Genomic DNA, 21,940 nt, shown 5'->3' with positions numbered 1-21,940 from the left:
TAGTTTGTGGAATCGACGCATGATGTTAAAACTTTATTCTTTAGTATATAAGTGGCACTGTATTGAGTTGTACTTACCCTCTATGCTTTTAACTTTGGCTGTCTGCTTGTGTTTTCTTTTTTTTTTCGTGGTTTTTTATTGTCTTCATTGAAAGCAATAGAAAGTGGCTATGTTGAAGTTGTTTTGATAGGCTAGCCTTTTAAGCAAATGTGTGTAGGTTGGCCAAGGCTGTCTTTCGCGTCCTCTTTGTGTTGACGTTTATAATGAGTGTGTATATCGTCTTTAATACATTAGTGCAACTTGTCACTGAAAGTCATCCAAGAAATAAAGTAAACAACCAAACAGTTTATTCGTTTATTTTACAAAATTTCGCAGTATACAATGGATAATTTATTACCAGAGGACGAAGATTTTCCTGGACGGCTTTTGCATCAGGTTTGTGTAGGGTTATTTAATTTTATTCATACATTGGCAGCTTTTATATCTCTTAGGTTCTTAAGAATTTATTTATTATGTCTGAAAATGTTTAATTTATCAGGAGAATGATCCCATTTTTACATTTAATTTTGGAGTCTTGGGTCCATTATAAAAAAGTTTAATAAAATTTTAATTTTTTTGAACACTGCTCCCCATTTTTAATTAAAATCCTATGTGTCTCGGGTTAGTCCCGAACTGCAGTTGGAGGTTGGAGTGCTGATGGTGCCCAACTCTTCCTGTAGCATTTAATTCCTTATTTAATATAGCTACTGAAATAGCAGGGCAAAACAATTATTTAATTATATTAATAATAACAGCAATTTTATCTACTCTAGGTTTACAAAAAAAAATACAGTTATGGGGATATCTAGTTTTCATGGCAGTTACATATGCACCTCTCATTTTAAAGAACACTGGAAAATACTTGTATTATCTACGGAAAAAAAATTAGATTTTTTCTTTGAATAAGCTTATATTAAAAGACACTTTAATCAACAGAGATGTTATAAAGTTTTATACCTAGTCTTTGAAGATCAGGAAAAGTTTGGGTTTTAAACCCTTAAAAAATTTCCCAGAACTTTGATGGCATTAACTTCAGTGAAAATTTTATCATCCATAAGAAAACAAAAATTTTTCAACTTCAGTGAGCTTGATTTATTTTAAAAAAAACAAGGGGTTTTACATTGAAAGATTTTACTAAATATTAAATAAATTTTGCTCTGAACTGAAACAAATCACTTACCTACCTATCCTTCTATGGCAAGTGTGACATGATTGGTGTAAAAAAAAATTAGTTTATTTTGTTAATCCATTCTTTGGTGATTATCCAACAAAAGGATGTTCTTTTTTAAATACAGACTGCATTTGGTGTACTCATTTAGAGCAAGCTTTTGCTGTTTTGCTTCCTGAAGTGTAAGTGCAGTGAGTCTGGAAGGTATTCCTTATTCCTGCAGCATTTTTATCTCCCTTTTAATTAAGTATTTTATTGAAGAAACAAGGAGCTACATGTGGGCGTGTCCTCGCTTGTCTCTCGTTGTGAAATGCAGAGTGAAACAGACTTGAAAGTGTGTGGTGTGTATGCCGGTGGGAGGTATGATGTGCTTCTTCCTCGGTCCGGGTTAAATAACGAGACATCCGCGCCATGTCTCGAGCTGTTTTTGAATGAAAGGAGGTACAGGTGTTGAGTGTTCAGATCACTTGTGAGCGGAGCCTTCGAGAGATGCCGAGGGCTCAAGGGTAACTCATTTTGTTGGGCCTTCTCAATATTATTTAATGATTTCAGATCACAATTAAAAAAAAAAATTGGTTGTCTGTAAAGTCGGTTTACGGATGATAGTTTAACGTGACAACGTCATAACAAAAAATTAATGAAATGATTGCATCCTTTTATGAATAAAATTGAATCTTTTTTATTGAATTATCACTATTTTGTATGGATACAAAGTAGGAGTGAAATGAAATCTACAATTGAATTGATAAATTTACTTTTATTTGCACTCATTAATTCAAATATGTTTATTACTTTAACGAAGAGATTATTTCAACTATAACTTTTATACATGTTTGCTATTTAACTTCTTCCAAACTGTGTTATTCTGTTAAGGATAGGACGATGATAGGTAACGAATGGGAGTGTTTCAAGTTTAATGTGCTTCGAAAAAGTCAAATCGATGGTTGTTCCAATCGAGTGGAAGAGAGATAGATGCGGCGCAAGCGTACAATGTGTGTAACGGGACAATGTGCGTAATGGGACACCTTTTTGTGCGTGCAGCCGGTGTTCATTGATTTTTTAGACGTTGTCGCGTCAAAAATTTGATGCTATGTTTTTTTTTTTTTTGTAAATTTGATTCAAGATCCAAAGTGAGATGTGATTTTCTTATTCCTCTGGGTTGTCCACATCCATTATTTTTATGTTTGATGCGTTATCGTTGGGTCGGGTTGATGTAGATACCCAAGTTGAACAACACATCCGCCCTCCGCGTAATGTTGAATGCGTTTCGTACACAGACTCCACTCGGATACCTTGAGCAGTTCACAAACTGCATGGTTTCTCCTGAAGCGCTGCACACCGTGTGCAACCCGGATAGGCGGGGGGCCTTAACTGCTAGTAACGACAGTAAAATGAAACAAAGTGTGGCACGTGAGACGGAGCCTTAATTGGCACCGCCTACCTGGGCACACACGCAGTGCGCAGAGCTTCAGGAAAAGAAACGCGATTTGAATTCTGCCCAAGATATCCGAGTGGTGTCGGTTTACGAAAAACATTTTAAAATTCACTGGGGGCCGAAAAGTACTTTTGATTTCAGATTAAGTTTTTAAACTGTATCTTTTAGAAGATTTAAAATGGCTAAAAGTATGTTTTGAGAGTAACTGTTAGGCGTGAAACAACCGGTGCAGATTCTTGAAAGCACTTAAGGGACTTGCATTACACCTTTATGTTAATTTTCCCGCATTATACTGTTACGGACACCGCTCGTGTGCACTGGGAGAAGACTGCGCGCCAGTCCGGATGCGACACCGCGCTGGAAGCACCGACGAGCGTCACCAGACCCCTGTAGCTCCACAGCCGTCCGGCGGGTGTCTGAGAGGCGTGTGGTGTGTGTGTGTGCGGGGCAGGCGGCGCTGTGGGACAACGCGGAGCTGCTGGCGGACCTGCTGCGGGGCGAGCAGAGGGCCCACGTGGACAGCCGGGACTCGTGGGGACGCACCCCCCTGCACGCCGCCGCCACCAGCGACAACTCCCGCTGCCTGGAGGTGCTGCTGGCCGCCGGAGGTACTCCGCAGTTTCCGGGGCGACACAAACCTCCTTGGGCGCGACGAGAGCGAAAAAAATTTCACTGCAGAATTTCAATGAGTTTTTATTTATTTATTTATTTATTTATTTATAAATTGTGACATGCACACCAACACTCTGAGGAGAGATTACAGGGGTGTGCACGATACAAAAAAAAAACTCAATACACAAGAGACACCACAGACAAAGGACACAAAACAAAACAAACAAAAAAAAATAAACAAAAAAAATATTAATAAATTCAAAAGTACAAATTAAATAAATTTTCATGCAATCAACCATTACTGCAAGGGGTCGGAAATAACAAGGTTTGAGAGTTAAAAAAAAATCATCACTTTTTTTTTTTAAATATATCTGTGGTGTTATGGAAGAGAGGGTTAAGTCAAAAAACATCAAATTTTTGAGAGAGGTGGAAGGAAGTCTTAATATTATTTTCACAATCAAATATTAGTCGTTATATTGTTAATTATTGATATTTTATACAGGCAACGCAGAAACTACAAACCATATAAAGTGTCGAAAGGCATATCCCGTCAAATAATCCTTGACTTTCTTCCACCTCTCTTAAAATTTGACGTTTTTGACTTAACCCTCTCTTCCATAACACCACAGATATATCCTACTATTAAATCAGTTATAATTTGTTGTATAAAACCCACTCTTTATTGAAAACTTTGGGTGAAACAGTTTTTGATAAAGCTAATTATTACCGTAAAAAACAGAGGCTGGAATTTAAAAAAACAAATAAAATCTAAACTTCCTAGTATCAAATTCATTTTAAGTCAATTGACGCAAAAAAAAAATTTTATACGACCGCGTTGTTAGTGCAAGGAATGAGAAATAGTGTTAGTTCAAAAAAAATGCTTTAACTACCTTAGTTGGCATAATATGAAATTTGTTCTAAGCTATTCAGTGTCAAATGTTTCTGTTGCATGGAAAATGAGAAAATGTTTAACTGATCATTTTGTAAAATTGGAGAACATAAGGATTTTATGTACATAAGTTCTTAAAATGTCCCACAAGTTTATGTAAGTTACCAAAATATTTCCAGAAAAAATCGGTACTTAAAAATCAACTTACGCCTGTAGGCTCTACCAAATGGGATATTTTTTTTTATTTGAAAGACCTTCAAAATTTTAAAAGTGGGTCTTTAACAGATAATTAATATATACTATATATATAAAGTCTACGAGTGTAGTAATGTTTCTTGCACATACTGAATAATAGGCTGCTAAGTGCTGTACCTCAGTAAATACATAGTATAAAAAATTATTAGAAATTTTCGATATAATTACATATATGTTTACTTTCCTACTGTTGTATACAAAACCCCAGTGGCTGTTTTATTAAAGGGGGGATGGAAACATATATCCTCCCCCCCCAAATAAACACCTAGAACAATCTTAAAAAATGGAGAGATAAAAAATAATCTATTCTAGGCTGCACCTAAACTTTGAAGTCTGTTAAATTATTTTTAAAATGTATTATTTTACATTGGTTAGTGTTACTATAATGTGTGTAATTTTTTTAAAAATCAGTACTCTTAAAAATCAGATAAAACTGTAGATTTGACAATGACTTTTGAAAATGTAAGAAATCTGTTAAAATAGACTTTTAGAGGGATTTTATTTTTCAAAATTTTATGACCTACCATTTAACATGGAGGTATCTTACACCACTTAAACTCAAAACCCTCTGGTCATCTGCTCCCCTCAGAATTGGAAGCTGTGTCCGCTGCTGAAAGTATCTATATTTAGTTTTCGAAATGTTAAAATAAGCGCCAATGCATTGTGAATATCATCCTTATCAAGCATCAACGCAAAGAGTGTCTGCGTAGTTTTGCATGGTTTCAAGCTGCACAGAATGAACAGCACGTCGTGATACCGACATTGTATGTTTCAGCGGACCCCAACATTCCATGCGGGCCTAGGGGTGATAAAAGGGTGAGTATCGAGCGAATCACATTCTTTAGAATTATTTGTCTCGTCATTCTTATTTTAGAAACGCGTCTTGTGAGTCCATTCAGGCTGTAAATCACGTACTTATTTCAATTACCAATTATTGAAGCCAGGTTGACATGGTGATAAATGTGACAAGATAATTTTGGTTCCATTGCATTAGTTTTCAAACAAAATTGCTAGCACATGCAAAATAAGTGTGTGGTTAACGTAATTCCTGCTCATAAAAGTCAACTTTTGTGTTACTTGTAGAGTAGTGCGTACATACCATGTGCTTTCTTTGAATTGTTCTTGCGGATGGTGAAATTGATTTAGGATGGGTTTTTTTTGGACATGCACCATTACTGGTTAGACTGTATGTCATAAGAATCTTTAATAACAAACTGTGTTTGTCTGCACTGTGGTATTTTTGTGTCCAGGATATCTGTTGTTTTTTTTCACATCACTGTGTTGCCGTTGTTTTGTCCACATTATCGTTGGGTTCGTCTGTCTGTCACAGTGTTGTCAAAGGTCATTTTTGACGTGACGTCTAATAAATCGATGAACGCCGGCTGCACGCACGAAAAGTGTTCCGTTACACACATTGTCCCGTTATGCTCATTGTATGCTTGCGCCACATCTCTCTCTCTTCCACTCGATTGGAACAACCATCATTTGACTTTTTCGAGGCACAATAAACTTGAAACACTCCCATTCGTTTCCTACTTTTCCTATTATCATCCTATCCTTAACAGAATAACACAGATTGGAAGAAGTTAAATAGCAAACATGTATAAACGTTATAGTTAAAATAATCTATTCGTTAAAGTAATAAACATTTTAATTAATGAGTGCAAATAAAAGTAAATGTATCAATTAAATTGTAGATTTCATTTCACCCCTTCTTTGTATCCATACAAAATAGTGATAATTCAATAAAAATGATTCAATTTTATTCATGAAAGTATGCAATCATTTCATCAATGTTTTGTTATGACGTTGTCACGTTAAACTATCGTCCGTAAACCTACTTTACAGACAACCAATTTTTTTTGTCATTATTTCCTTTTCTTGTTGCAACTGTTTTGTTTTTCTCAGCCCACTGTGTCTATCTGTGCTATGACATTTTTCTGACTTAATGCTTCCACAGAATTTTCTCTGCTAGCTTTGTTTTTTAACTTTTGATACAGGCTGATTTTGAGGTTTTTTTTATGTGGTTGAATATCCATAATATTTTTTATATATAAGTTTCTTATAACATTTAGTGTAACCAGTAAAAGCATATTTTCAAAAAAAACATCCTAACTTGTACTATGTGCTGTCAAACCAAATTTCCTATGCATGCCCCTAATTACAAGTCGAGCATGAAATTGTAAGTAGCACGTGGCCTTGTGGGAACTTATCAGGAAGATAGCTTCACTAGGTCGCTCTTCACCCCTGACCCGTATGCTTCGTAGATACGGCGGGGGAAATGTGTTTGCAGCTAACTGCAGCGTTGTATGCAGGCCCACGCTGCTTGGATGATTTCCCGAGGTGTGCATGCATGGACAGAAGCCAGGTCGAAGGATTGTTTGATCTTCCGTCGGCGCTGGGACGTCACAACTGTTTTTTTTTTCAGGCACAAACAGACTTTCTGTTTGTGCCTGATGGTGGGAACAGACGCCAGTTCCTGAAACTTCGCAACTGTTTTGTCACAGGAAACCTACTCTGTTCATCAGTGTTGCCGTCATCGTGCATTCTTGAATGTTGTACCCTTGGGCCATTCGGTAATTAGGTTGGGTAAATAACGATCCATAAAATTGAAACCAATGAACCTCTGCTGTCCTCTCCCACCCGCCTCGAACCCCTATTTCAATTAATAATGTACAATTTTTACTGGTCAACTCTCTGTGCTGAATAGCGTTCCGGCTGGCACTATTCAATTTAGAAAAGAAATACCTGTGATAAGTTCCTTCACAAAGGTTAACTCATATCGCTGCATCATAAAAAGACAGTTTATATTCATGCCAACCAGAAATTTTATACTAGAATTTTATTTTTAATATAAATGGTAATCTGAAAGAATCAATTAGTACTTTTTATTTTACCAAACACATTTACTGATAAATAAAAAAAAGTGTTTGGAAAATGTGTCTCTACTGCATTGAATCTTATGGAACTATATTTTTGTTTCACAAATACATAAAACAAAATCTTGTAAATATTTTGACAAATTATCGAACAACATATTAACTGAAACTAATAAGAAAAAGGTAATAATTTCAAACAAATTTAATGTTTGTGTAATACTTCAGCTGTGAAGTAGGGTGTGGGTGAAATTTTGTTTAAAAACTTTATAGAACTTGCTGCCCATTAGCTGAGTATGCTGTCACGTGACCACATTAATTGGCAGATTATAGCAAGCACATGCAATCCCGTGCTAAACTGACAACACTCAATGGGAATTGTGGGTGTGGTTTTTCTTGTTGTTTCTACAAGGCCAGAAGGGTAGGAATTCAAGTTTTTGTTTTAACATCAAAAATTTTATTTGCTCATGGTTTTGAAATAGGTTGATGCAAAATACCTGCAGGTAGAAATAAATCACCCGCAGGTCTAAGGCCTTTTTTTTTTCATATAACTACTTCATTCTCATATAATCCTACGTATGTTTTATAAGTTCCGGTCACGTTTAATTGCGTGTGTTAGTTGTGTGGCGATTGAAGTTGAAGTGGATGCCACTTGTCGTGTTGTCTCTATGTGTTAGTTTGTTAATTTAGGCTTGTTTTGTAAAGTAATGTAGGTGTCTCGTACGGCGTTAACTTCTTGTTATATATTTGGATACGTTGCTAATGGTATGATATTGTTTTCACGAGCAGGATTATATGTGAACTTTTATATTTATTGCAATAATATGCGTATATTTTGTCATGACTATGTGTCGAATAATAATCTAGAATACAATGACTTGTACCCTTAAATGTGAAAGGTTAATGCAATTTCATATTTATTCTAAGCAATAAATTCTAAATTGTATAGATTATTTTCGTAAATTTGGTTGTGCTTTACGTTTCTATCCCTTGTTCGCTAAATTTCACAACATGTTTTACTTTCTGCCATGACCCATCTAGCTGGGTTTTATTCAAATTCATTAATTAATTTAATTATTTAATTAGTCACATGTTTATTTTGTTGGTAGCCCCTCTAAGGCTGCAAAGTGAAAGGAAAATAATATTTTTTTTTAGCTTTCAATCAGACCAAGCGTTTGCTAGGAACATGTGTGAAAATCACGTCAGGCAGGTTCTTTCCGCCCCAGGTTTATATCACCGATAGAGGCAGTGGCAGTGTGGCCTTTGGCTGGGGACTCCTCGCGGGCCCTGGTCTGATGCCATGCAAGGCATCCGGAACACGGGGGCCTTTATCGTTGTGACGGCCGTGCAGTTGGCGACACTCCCTGCAGGCTGCTGACCTGAGCAAGTTCCTCTTCTATACAGTGGCTTTGTGGTGTTCAGATTTCCCCAAGTCGGTCTCCCGCGACAGCTGACCTGCAGCTCATAAACTGGTCTTCAAAATTAAATAATTACAACAATGCACTTATCTAGATATTAAGATTTATATTTTTTAAAGCAGTATGAGCTACAGTTAAATCCCTCCCTCTGTCTCTCCCAAATTAGAGATAAATATAAATACAGTAGAACCCCTCAGATCCGACCTTCCCACAACCGACTCCTCCGGATATCCGACCTAGTCTCCGTGGTTGGCGAGCCTGATCAGACTTGAAAATGTGACGCATCTACATGTTTTTGCGTCGTAAACTGTCAGTTCAACCGGTGATTGTTGGTGTAGAATGTGCTTAAACTATAATCTTGTACTGTTCTATGTTTTTTAACGTCAATACTGTTAGTGGAGGGACACATCCGCAAAATCAAGATTGACATAACTGAAACAAAATTCCGATACAAAATTCTTTAAATAAGGTATGCTTACATTGTATTCATCTTATCATTTATAATTTAGCAACAGTAAATGTTTGAAATTTATACAGCAAAATTTTTACAAATAATGTATTACTGTACAGACTGTATAGCTGGGAAAGGCGTTTTTTTTTTTTTTTTTTTTTGCTCCTACGGACATCCGACCTTTTGGCCGTTCCAACCATGGCCCGGTCCCGTCATGGTCGGAAATGAGAGGTTCTACTGCAGTTTCAATTACCGAAAAAATGCTACCCTACTCTGCTCTCATTGGCTCTTGCACCATGCGTCAGTAACGTTAATAAACTTTATTCACTTCCCACCTATGCTCTCAACTATACTGTACGTCATGCCCCCCCTCCCCCATGGAAATTAGAAGCCCCTCACTGAGGGAGCCTGCCTACACTTGCAAAAAGGTGAATGTAATGAAATGGGTTGGATGTCAAAACTGTGTCTTATTTCGTATATTTTAGAGTTTTCTGCTTATAGCATGCATGTAGGCGAGAATACGGGCAGTATACAACTCAGAAGCATCATATCCAGAGATGACGTGTCGGTCAAACCCCACGTGCAAAAACCTCTGGGGCCGGTCTGACCCTCCCGGATATTTCTGCGGGCTTCCATTGCGAATCCTGCAGAATTTTGCTCCTGATCACGTAGTTTAGGATCGGGAGGTATGAAAACGCGCCATCGTGTTCCGCGTTGCTGTTAATTTTTTTCGACCGTGGAGCCAGCTTTACGTCTCGTCAGGGGCGATGTTTGCTGCTGGCGTGTCGGCCTGACGACTCGCGGGTCGTGGTGTCTGTAGCGTGCGTGGCTGAGGAGCAGGCAGTCGAGGCCGTCGTGAGAAAGTGAAGTGCTGGCTCTCCTCTTGTACGACGAGCAACGTGCAGACCGCGGTGGTTCCGCTCGGCTGGTGGCGTGAACAACTCTGCTGCAGTGACCACACGGGAAGCCTTCTTTTCACAGACGAGAAGACGAGAGAGCCAAACGCCCGATCGTGCATCTTCGGTTTTTTATTGTTCATTGTAAATAAATATGGCGGTGTTGATAAAAGGAAAAACCATAAACAAGGCAACGGTATTTATTTGTAATTTTTTTAGAGGAAATTAACTAATTGAAGAAACGTTGTGGATTTGTATATTTTTCATACCTTATAAAAACTAGGAAGTCTTTGTCTTCCACATATATTCTCGGGACGCCCCATATTCCGTGAATGTTTATTTTGGACAACTCATGATAACTAATGGTCAATTAGGTTAAGTTAGCTACATTATAAATACTTTAAAACATTGTGTACGGTTGATTTGGTTAGGATAGCTACATTAAAGATACTGTGAAATCATGTAAATGGTTTCCTAGCCCTGGATAGCTACATATTAAAATGTTATTTGTTAAGCAACCATAAAATGATTTTACAGTATTTTTAATGTAGCTATACCTACATAATATAAGCAACCATCCACAATGTTTTAAAGTTTTTATATGTAGCTAACCTATCCTTATCGACAGCAAAATTTAATGCCATACCGGTTTATACAATGAGATAGAACGGGGAAAAAAAAAGTGAGCATGAACTTTGGGGTGTGGCTCTCTCGTCTGTGAAATGAAAGCTTCCCCACTCGAGGCCGTCGTGAGAAAGTGAAGTGCTGTCCCGCCTCTTGTACGACGAGCAGCGTGCAGACCGCGGTGGTTCCGCTCGGCTGGCAGCGTGAACAACTCTGCTGCAGTGACCGCACAGTGCGGCTGGCAGTTTCCCGGGTGGATCACGCACAGCGTCCGTCCATCTGTTGTCTGGCCCACTGCTCACTTTCCTTTCCAGGGAACATTTGGTTTTTCCTCTCAGGTTTTTCTCAAGCATTTTTTTTGTAGGAAGTAAGATTTTAGGAATTTTTTTTTTTAAATGTAACACAAATATTTAATCATCCCTATTTTATCAAAACCAAACTTACCGTTACTCAAATATTGTATTCTGCACTGTTGTATGATGAAGTACTTATGAATTTTTTTTATGAAACAATGCTTTAGGAGACACTCTTCGAAATTAACTATATGATAGGTGAGTTTGTCGGAACCAACGGAAAAATCATGAAAACACCTCGATTCTTGTTTTTTGTACAAAAGGCCATTACTTGTGTGCGATTTTCCGGTGGAACTATGAAAATCAATTGCTGTAAACAGTGGAATGTGCATTTGTTTGCAATAGGTTCTCTAACTGTTGATATTTTAATCTAGTAGTAATGAGTTATCTCATACTCAGTGCATTGAAGTTCAGACACAAAGTGCTTTTGAGATTTTATATCCTCGGTAGAAGGCCGAATGCATCAACAAGTACACACTTCTTTCGACAGCCCTATCGACCAGTAACCAATAAGTCATTTAATGTCGAGGCCTCAAACATTTTTACTATGCAACTTGTATGTGGTCTGTCTTTTTTTCATTAGTCTGTGGTTCAAACCATTTTTTTTTCTGAGCTGCCACGTGGCCACACGTCTCTGGTGACTCCGCACACGTTTGGCCTCGGCCGATCACGAAGAGGAACCACAGAACAAGGAAGGAAATAAAGAAGTGCGACTGTTACAGTGGAAACTGAAACCATGTTTCACGCGACACGTGACTCTATCTGTTGGGCGGGCCCATAACCACCAGCAAATAAAAAATCGGACTAGAGGTTCTCATACAAAGTTTTTTTTAGTTAATACATTTTTTTGGTTATATTAAGTTATCACCTTGGCGGCGCAAAACTAATTTTTTTTTATTTCCTAATCTATGACAAAATACTTAATGCGGTTTTGTAATAAACCGTCATGTAATAGATAAAGGAGTAGGTGGTGCAAAAACTCATTGTATTACACACCACAGAATCAGTGGCTACCTAAATAGAGTGAATTTTCACTGGTTTGTTTGCCTGATAATAGCTTATACATTACTTCTCCTAATAAATTAATGTAGTTATGTCAGCAATATATTATGAAAACTACTATCTAGCGGACGGGCCCATAACTATTTCAAACAACTCGGTCTCAGTCTCGGTGATTAGAGTTTCTCCGCCGTGAGAGGAACTGGGGCGAGCAGCAGCTTCCCGCCGAAGCAAAACCGTTATTCTTACTCCGTGATCCCGCGCCAAGGGCTAGTTTTAAGGAACAGACAAAACACTCTTATAATTCATACAATCCCTCATCCGGGCTCAGAACCTTAAACATCAGCTACTTTATATATTAACACTTAAATAATAATTGTGGTTATTGGTTTCTGGGTGACTAAGCACCCTCTTGTGGTAGTCCGTGGCGCGCAATTTGAACACACGCACGTCTAAGTACATTGGTGGTACAAATGCCGGGAAGGAGGGCAACTGGGCAGTGGAGTCGGACCAGGTTTACGAGGCGAAGCCCCGGCTGACGTCAAAGTACACTTCATAAACTACGTAAGGTGCAATAACGCAAAACAAGTATTGTTCAACTTACAGCTTTCTTGCATTTTGTTTCGCACTTCCAACGGCCAAATTTTAAGTGCGGTGTTCTCAAAACTTTTAAAGACACAGATTTTATGTGCGTAGAAGCCTGTGATGTTCATTTTAATATACACGTCATGTTTACACTAGTTTAACTTCACACCATGAAGAAAATACATTTTTAAAATAAAATTTAAATAAAATTGCTGACAATTTTTTTTTTGTTTTAATGATAATTATGAGTTATCAAAAGAAGTCTGGGTTAGACATTTGTTTTCTACTGTTTTAAAATTTTAATTTATAGGGTTGGTGACATTTGTGACTAGCGTGCTTTATAAACTATGGTTTTCTTGCTTTGGTTGCATGTTGCGTATTTGTGTTCCTTGCTTGGTTTACAAACATCCTTATGCCTTGCTTCACCTGCCTAGTTGGGTGATCACATTTTCTTGCAGCTATTTTTTACGTTGGAATGTTCCACTGTATAGTAGCAATAAATTTTGTGTTTTGTATCAGATTTTTGTCGCCAGATGAATACTATGTGTTACCTTCTATTTGTAAAAGATTAGGCAATTGTTATTTATTGAAATTATTGCTTGACTAATTGCGTCCTGGTCACTCATCGAGTTCCTGGTTTCCAGAGCTGAGCAAGACATGCAAAGTGCTTCTGCAATCTCCAGGATGTCCACATTTTGTACACTCAGGGAAGCTATAATTGGTCAGGGAAAGTCAAGGAATTCATTTTATAAATCCTTCAGAAGTCATGGAAATTTCCCCTGTGATAGCAGTTTCAGGGGAAAATGTCATACTTCAGTCTGTGCTTACCCAGCCTGAAAGCAATTTTTTTTCAAAATTCAGATTGTGTTTTTGAACCTAGTCACAAACTCTATAAAATGGCATATGCAGGGTTCTTTTTGAACTAGGCCAGCTATGGGGATGGTGAAGTTATGGAAATTTGTAATTTTGGTCATGGAAAGTCAGATAGATTTTATTATAGAATTTGTGTGGACACACTGAGATATGTTTGAAATATTCCTTCTTGAAAATCTGGACTGGGAGAGAGAGTGAGAGAGATGGAGAAATAGTGAGAGAGAGATGGAGAAATAGTGAGAGAGAGATGGAGAGAGAGATGGAACAAGAGAGAGAGTGAGAGAGATGGAGAGAGAATGACAGAGAGTGAGAGATGGAGCGAGAGTGAGTGAGAGATTGAGAGATGGAGAGAGATGGAACAAGAGAGAGAGTGAGAGAGATGGAGAGAGTGAGAGAGATGGACAGAGTGAGATAGATGGAGAGTGAGATAGATGGAGAGAGAGAGGAGTAAGAAAAAAAGGGAAAGTGAAAAACAATCCCTTGCGTGATGGGTGAAGGGGAGTGTGTGATGTGCAGACGGTGCTGCACGTGAGCGCGGAGCACGGCTACGTGGGCAACGTGCGGCTGCTGGTGGCGCGCGGGGCGGACCTGACCGCGCGGGACTCCAGCGGCCTCACGCCCCTCGACGTGGCAGACAAGGGGGAGCACGCAGAGTGCATGCAGGTGCTCAAGCAGGCCGCAGGTAGGGCTCTCTGCTTCTCTCCTCGCTCACTCCGGCCCGGCTCGCGGGGCAGGCCTTCTCAGAACCAGTGATTTATTTATTTGTTTATTTAATATTGTAACATGTCCACCAACAGCGGAGGGCTTTAGCGGTGGGCATGACACATATATACAAGGACAACATATAAACAATACAAACAAGTAAAGTTAAAATAAGTATAACTATTAAAATTAAACATCAAAATATAAAATGCATAAAAAGAAATACAAAACATAGACATTACAGTATAATGAAATTACTAATTGCAGGCTTATGTAAAAATTAATTAAAAAAAAAGAAAATTACATTATATATGATAATAATAATAATAATAATAATAATTTATTTCCCTTTTTTTTTACACTTTGTTAGTAATATTCACTTAATCAACCAGGAAATTTAGTACTCACGAAAGCAAGCTTGTATGTGAGAGCATCTAGTCACTTCAAATTACATGCGATATTTCGACAATTGTAAACATTTGTAAATGTATAATAACTGAGAAATAAATATATCAAATATAACCTAAGAAACTTCACATTAGTTATATGAAGATGAAAGTTAAAAAGAGCAATTTATTAAAATTCAATATTATGTATAAACAAAACGACGTATAAATTATAACATTGTTTAATGAATAAATGAAAATATAATTAAATAAAAATTATTATTTAAGTAAAGTACAGGTACAAAGTTATAACTAACTTACTTAAATACTAAAGCCATCTCTTGGTCAGTTAAATTGTGTAGCCAAATATTAACATATTTTTTTCATTTGAAAATAATTTTTAGTTTTTAGTTTTGCAGGAAGAATAACAAGTTTTGGAAGCAAACATTCTAAATATCTCTGAGATATTGTTTTATGAAATGGAAATTGAGGGTTCCAGCCCCAAGACTAATTTACGCTCGCCCCTCATGGAAAATGGTAAAGCGAGGACAACAGTTCAAAGAAAATTACCTAACCTTTCAAGTCACATTTCGTCAATTCCTAAAGTGTACCTAATTTTAATATTTTAATTGTTACTAAAATATTTCTTTTATTTATTTGTGTGGTAATATTCTTGATCTATGATTACAATATTTATGTATAATCTGTATAAATAAAAATGAATATGTCAGTTTGTTTCAAATCTTAAATCTTCTAAAGTTTTTTCACCGATTTTTTCGAAATTTTGACACAATGTGTGTTCTGAATACACATGTGTTTTTATATCATACTAGCGGACCCAACAGACGTTGTTCTGTTCAAACGTTTTGAATTCGAAAATTTACAGGAAATTTCCCTGAATCTAATCGCAGCACCATCTGCCGGGTCAATCTGAAATAAAAATAAAATATTTTTGAATGTTCGATAACGCGATCACAGCGCTTCCTACTGGATCCAATGTAATACATCTAAAGTTCAACAACAACATTAATTTAATTAATTAATTTAAAAAAAAAAACATTATTTATCGGATTGAATTGTGAATCTAAACCATTCTTGAATCCACCTGAACACACACTTAAAACAAAGCGTACCCGACAGACGTCCTATTCAAACTTTGTAAATCCAAAAATTATAACTTTTTTTAAGTAAACTATAAATTAAAAATATTAAACTTCAATATTAAATATACTTTAAACTATAAATGTAATGTTAGAATTTATTTTATAAACTTATATTTTTATTTTAAAAGAGGCATTCAATACATCATAAGTTGCATAGAATAAAATGAGAACTGACAATTTAAAATTGTAGGTTAAGTTGATTGTTATTGAATGCACGTGTATACATAATTAAAATTAATGAAAAATCGTGTAAAATACTCACTTCAATACTGCACCTTACATATTTTGCACAATGTATATTTTTTTGTTACACTTTAAAACGTAGAATAAAATGAGAACTGACAATTTAAATTTGTAGGAAGTTGATTGGTATTGATTGCAAGTGTGCATACATCATTAAAATTCACGAAAAATCATGTAAAATACTCACTTTCAATACTGCACCTCACAAATTTGCACAATGTATATTTTAATTAAACTTGAAAAAGTTATTTCAATAAATAATAATATAATATTCTCAATAAGCAATTATATTTTAATTTATAAATAAAAAATTAATTAAATAAACATGTTCCAGTGGACTGAATTGTGAATCTAAACCATTCTCGAATCCACTGGAACACAGATAAAAAATTTCTTTAAAATTGGTCCAGCGGTTTAGGAGGAGTTCAGTCACATACACACGGACAGAAGAATTATATATATAAAGATATCACACCTGTGACAGGTAAAAAAAAATAAAGATGTAGATAGGAAGATAAATATACAAAGAGAGAGATATAGATAGGGAAACAAATTGTGATATTGATATAAACATAGATACATAGAGTGTGAGAGAGAGAGATAAAGATATATAGTTTATAGAGATTATTATATATATAAATGCATGCTATGCTAGTTATTTTATAATAAATTCAATTTTATTTACCAAGTGCAAGACACATTGTGTCTTTCTTTACACATAAACGAAAGTTAAGGAGAACTCATGCTACCCTCTACCAACTGATAGGAACAAAAAATTGTTGTTTAAATAGTACCTACCAATCTGCAGAAAATAAATTATGTAAATTAAATTATGTAAATCCATGTTGGTGATGGAAAAAAAATGGGTGCCTGTACTTATATACGCATGTTAAAAGTTATATTTACTTGGGTTAATTTATTTTTGCATGCAACTAATTAATAGAAATAAAATAATTAAATGTCTACAATGATATAAATACAGTTGGTGAAATATAAATTCAATCAATTTAAAAAGTTTAAATAAATACTCAGTGTTTAATATTCATACCGACACATGTAAATATATAATTATTTAATTTTGTAAATAATAATGTAATTATTTATAATTTATAATGCAAATATATTATACATACGGGAACATAACCTCATATATATATACACTTAAAAAAGTTTATAAATACAATTTCTATCACTTATATTCACACTAAATAGTTTTTTATTCCAATTATATGGACCAATATTCAATATCAATAACTAAAGTATTTGATTTAAAAGCACACATATAATTTTTTTTTTAGTATGAAGCTTTTTTTTTCTTCCTGTGAAAATTGTGTTGCATGGTGCATGAGCATCGTAAAACTCTACTCATTTTTTCATAACGCACCCAAACAAGTATAAAGTAAAAAAAAAATTGAAAATTTCCCGGAAAAGTACGGGGTTATATTTTTCAAAAAATATAAACTGAAAATTTTTCTACTCACATCACTTCACAGAGGTGATCTGAGTTACATTCCCGAACAGGGTTGAAACCCCGTATTTTGGCACAAGTGGGGTATGTGCAGTGGGCCTGTTGGTTTTCTGGAGGTGTCTGGTTTCTCCCTTTGTCCGTTAATCGTTGATCCGTTCACATTTTTTCGACTCTTACTGTCTCTAATGTCCACACGACATTAGGCCACAATTACTCATTTCATACATTTGTCTTGCCAAGTGCTTTGTCGGAAACAAAAAAAAAAAAGTTAAAGGCTAGTCTTTTATGGTTACGAAAGTGCATCATCATATTTATTCATGTTAACGGACTCTCGTACTGATGCATTTGTTTTGCTGATTTCTTTTCCTACACCTAAGAAAAATAATTATTGTTATGTTTTAAAATGTAGTGATATAAAATTTCTCTTTGATCATGTGAGGATCCTTATACTAATATTTTTCTGTGTTATGTTTATACCCAAAACAAATGTAATGTGAATTGCTTTAAGCTCAGTTTTTTTAACTTTGCATGTATATAATTTAATTTTCACATTTATAATAGGTGTGTATGTGTGTGTGCATACACTCATTCATACATACATACATAATTACATACAGAAACATACACACACCTGTACATATTTTTTTTGGCATGATAACACTTGTGTATCTATATTTTATATGTAAATATTTCTGAGGCATTGTAGGTCTATTATAAAATATTTGTTTAGCTGAGCCTGTAATTGTAATAAATGTATTCAGTGTTTGGTCATTTTCATTTACATTTTTAGTTGCTTTTGTTATTGTGATTTTAAAAAGTTTCCTTAGATTAGAGTGTCTTTTTTTTGTGTTAAAAAAAATTCTGTTTTACTGACTGTATGTGAATGTTTACGTTTGTATTTTTTTTGGTAAACATTTCTTAAAATAAAATATCAATAATAATTATTATTATTTTAGTTTTTTGTATTATTATGATTGTGCGCATAATTATTGTAGTTTAGTAGGTACTATTTACTGTACCTAATTTTGCTATTGAATTTATTTTGAACCAGTAATTAAGTACATATTTAATATTACTAATTCTATGAAGATACCACATTGCAGCTTTGTTGTTTTATGTAATACAGCATCTCTACCATTTTCCCTATTTAATAATATTTTTTAAAGTTCTTTTACTTATAATTACAAAATGTAATTGATGTTAAGATTGATTTTTTTTCTTTAAGAAACTATTAATTTTATTCTGTTGAAACCCTATTTTTTTTAATCATTTTTACTGTGTGTAACATTTTTTTCAGAATCATGTGTTTACTATGTTCTTCATATTTTATTCAATTTTCATAAGCAATTTTGTGTGTTGAAGTCTTTTCAAAGTTGATGATTCTTTAAGTTTGGTGTGGCTACAACCTACAAAGCATGTCTTAATTTAGGCAGTGACCATGAAAATATTTAAACATTATCAATTAAAGAAAGCAATTTCAAACACTGAGTATACTACAAAAATAAACAACAAAGAAGGCAACAGAGGAGACAGCATACATTATATTTCATAACATTCTGGAGCCTGGAATCTGCCATCTTCTTCAAGCAAGATTTGGGATCCTACAATTGTTTCTTGCATTACAGTTCTTTGGGAGCTGTTCAATGTGTTTTGTATCCAAAGAACTCTGATTTGCAGGGACCTTTATACGTGAAAGTGTACTTACAGCACATTCTAAATATAAATATTTTGTTGTAAATAGCTGCCATCAAAGTCCAGCAAAGAAGTGATAATATTTTGGTGACTTCACAGATATTTATGCAAGTCAAATTTCAAGCTATTTGATGGGGAATTTGATGCATGTTGTGAGACAGAAGATTTTACATTGCACGTTTGTGCACAGCAAGACTTCTCGTTTTTTTGTGGGCCCCAAACCAAATGGGAAAAGCTCATTGCTCATAAATCATCAGTCATAACTCATAAGAGCTCTGAGACAGTCCAATTCTAGATTTCGTTTTTTTTTTATTTCCTTTACAAGAATCTGTTCTTTGCATGGATGTGAAATTTTATTCAATTATAAATCTTAGAAATAATAAATTCCCAGAGTAGAAAATAGTTTGTGAAACAGCTGTGTACTAAACTATGAACAGGTCTCGTGACACTAAACAAAATATGGTCTGTTAAGTTTTTATAAGACAAGTGAATGGACAGTAACGAACCAATTTCAGATTGTCATGATTATAGTGGTGGAGTGTGATGATGCCAAAGATCTTGGGACATGCTCCCGTAGCTGTAGACACACACAAAGAGTGCAGGGGATTCATGTACCAGCAGAGACACTGACACTGTTCACAAATAACAGTGAAGTAATCCTCAGGTTCCGATCCCTACTTCTTTTTGCTCCAATTTTAAACCTGCAGTGGTAAGTTTTATAGTCAAAGATCAACATACCCACTGTAGTATAATTTAGTGTAATATTATTATTAATGTGATCATTCAATTTTACCCTTCACTGAATATTTAGAGGGTGGTGCATTGTACACACAGGAGTGGACGCAGGGTTATTATTTTGGCGGGCAGGAGGGAGGGTATAGAACCAATTGGCCCTCTGTTCACTTGTTGGGAATTACAGATTTTTTTTAGGATGTTGTGGGGGGGGGGGGGTTAAATCCCCTCTTATCCCCCCTACCCGCGTACACCCCTGTTGTGCACATGTACCCTACCATTCCCACACCTTTGTGTGCTTGCTCATAGCGATACACGTCGCTACTCGGGCCAAGAGAGGTGTATAAGGCGAAGAGCAGGCGAGTGGTTTTCTGATCCATGCAGGGGGTTCCAGGAAGACTCTTCAGGAGGGGCTATCATACAAAGAAATGATGCAGTTGAAACATGGCAGTTAATAAGCGAGGGAGGCTTGGAATATTTGCAAATTTATGGTCTCATTATTGAACGTTAATAGTTTCATTTGATGAAAAATTCTTAACTCTTGAACTTAACATAAATATACCCTAGAAAATAAGTTAAAAAGGGGGTTGTCTGTAAAGTCGGTTTACGGACGATAATTTTACGTGGTAACGTCATAAGAAAACATTGATGAAAAATTGCTTACTTTTTAATTTTAAAATATTTAATTTAAATAATTTGTTTAAATATAATCACAAACAATTAGCTAAAAAGCCCACCTGAACCTGTTTGATATTATAGATGATTTTCTCGCACGGTGGTTGGCCGGTTCTCGCACGCTCGGCTCAGGCGGAATGTGACAATTTTTCATGCATGCAGCCGGCGTTCATCGATTTATAAGACGTTATCACGCCAAAAAAAATTTCGGCTCTGGAGCACACCCTTTCTGGAGCCGTGCTTAGATCTGTCGGGCCTGCTGTTCAGTAGGCTTCTGCTCTGTGCCGCAAATATCAGATGAAGCTGACGTATTCCGTTCCAGTGTCACTATCAGGGTTGGCACAAGATTTTAGTGGCTTATGATCCTCTGCTAGTAACTGGTGTCAAACCTATTTTATTATTTAAATTTTTGTTACTGTTTGGCAGATTATATTATTTATACCAAATATTGTTACAAGGACAATATAGGAAACTGGTAAGAAGTACACGAGACCAGTGATGTCAGCGAACCTGGCGGCGTGGAGTGGAACCATGTCTTTTTACAATGTGTTTTGAGTGCGTGAGAGTAATGGCATCTAGTGGCGTGGAGTGACAACCACTTCAAAGCAATGCAGTAAATTTGTCTTGCGCTTCGCCTATGATAATTGACCAGTGTTTCCCATATTGTCGTATTACAATATTTTCAGAACTTTCCAGCAAAACTGAATATAAGTCTCCCGAAATGTATGGCTTGTTCTTTAGAAGGCCACGCTGCAACAATGGTGGAGGTGCCTGGTATTTTGAACCCTATACTTGTATTTGAATGATCCAAGTTTTTTTTTAACAAATTTTATCTAATGAATAATGAACATAACCTTTTTTATTTTAATAATCACTTAAATATAAATGGTTATGTTTGTAAGAAAATTATTGCAACTTCCTGTTAAGGTTATTTTATGCTCGGGGTCCTTGAGTAGCTGCCCTGCTCGCTGTCCAGTCACGCGAGGGGCTGCTGTCACGTGACTTGGCGCCGTAGCGCGGTTCTACACCCCTTCAGTGCCAGAGGAGAGGGGCGGGTGGTCGATCGTGGGTCTCGCCGTGCGCATGCGCGGCGGCGGGATTCCGTGCGAGTGGAAGCCTTCTTTTCACAGACGAGAGAGCCAAACTCCCGATCGTGAATCTTCGGTTTTTTTTTGTTCATTGTAAATAAACATGGCGGTGTTGATAAAAGGAAAAAAAAACATAAACAAGGCAACGGTATTTATTTGTACGCCGCCATATTTTTCGTTTGCGGTGTGTTCGTGAATGTTTATTAAGGACAACTCATGATAACTAATGGTCAATTAGGTTAGGTTAGCTACATTATAAATACTTTAAAACATTGTGGACGGTTGAATTGGTTAGGATAGCTACATTAAAAATGCTGT

At 35.9% G+C, this 21,940-nt stretch overlaps 1 protein-coding gene across 2 annotated transcripts in view; it reads left to right on the top strand.

The window, feature by feature from the left end:
- The first annotated feature begins 127 nt into the window (after positions 1–127).
- The window catches only part of LOC134528516 (leucine-rich repeat serine/threonine-protein kinase 1), a 193,720-nt gene continuing 171,907 nt past the window's right edge, over positions 128–21,940 (top strand). Inside the window, exons 1-4 of one of the 2 annotated variants that reach the window (XM_063362195.1) lie at positions 128–435; positions 3,094–3,250; positions 5,174–5,214; positions 13,990–14,155. In XM_063362195.1, the coding sequence (XP_063218265.1) occupies positions 382–435; positions 3,094–3,250; positions 5,174–5,214; positions 13,990–14,155 (418 nt within the window). In that variant the 5' untranslated portion in view covers positions 128–381. The remainder of the gene's footprint in view (positions 436–3,093; positions 3,251–5,173; positions 5,215–13,989; positions 14,156–21,940) is intronic. The other variant, XM_063362197.1, reaches the window with a different exon arrangement.

This window comes from Bacillus rossius, chromosome 1, assembly GCF_032445375.1.
Source record: "Bacillus rossius redtenbacheri isolate Brsri chromosome 1, Brsri_v3, whole genome shotgun sequence".
Taxonomy (NCBI): domain Eukaryota; kingdom Metazoa; phylum Arthropoda; class Insecta; order Phasmatodea; family Bacillidae; genus Bacillus; species Bacillus rossius.
This window is presented reverse-complemented; position numbering and strand designations above follow the sequence as displayed.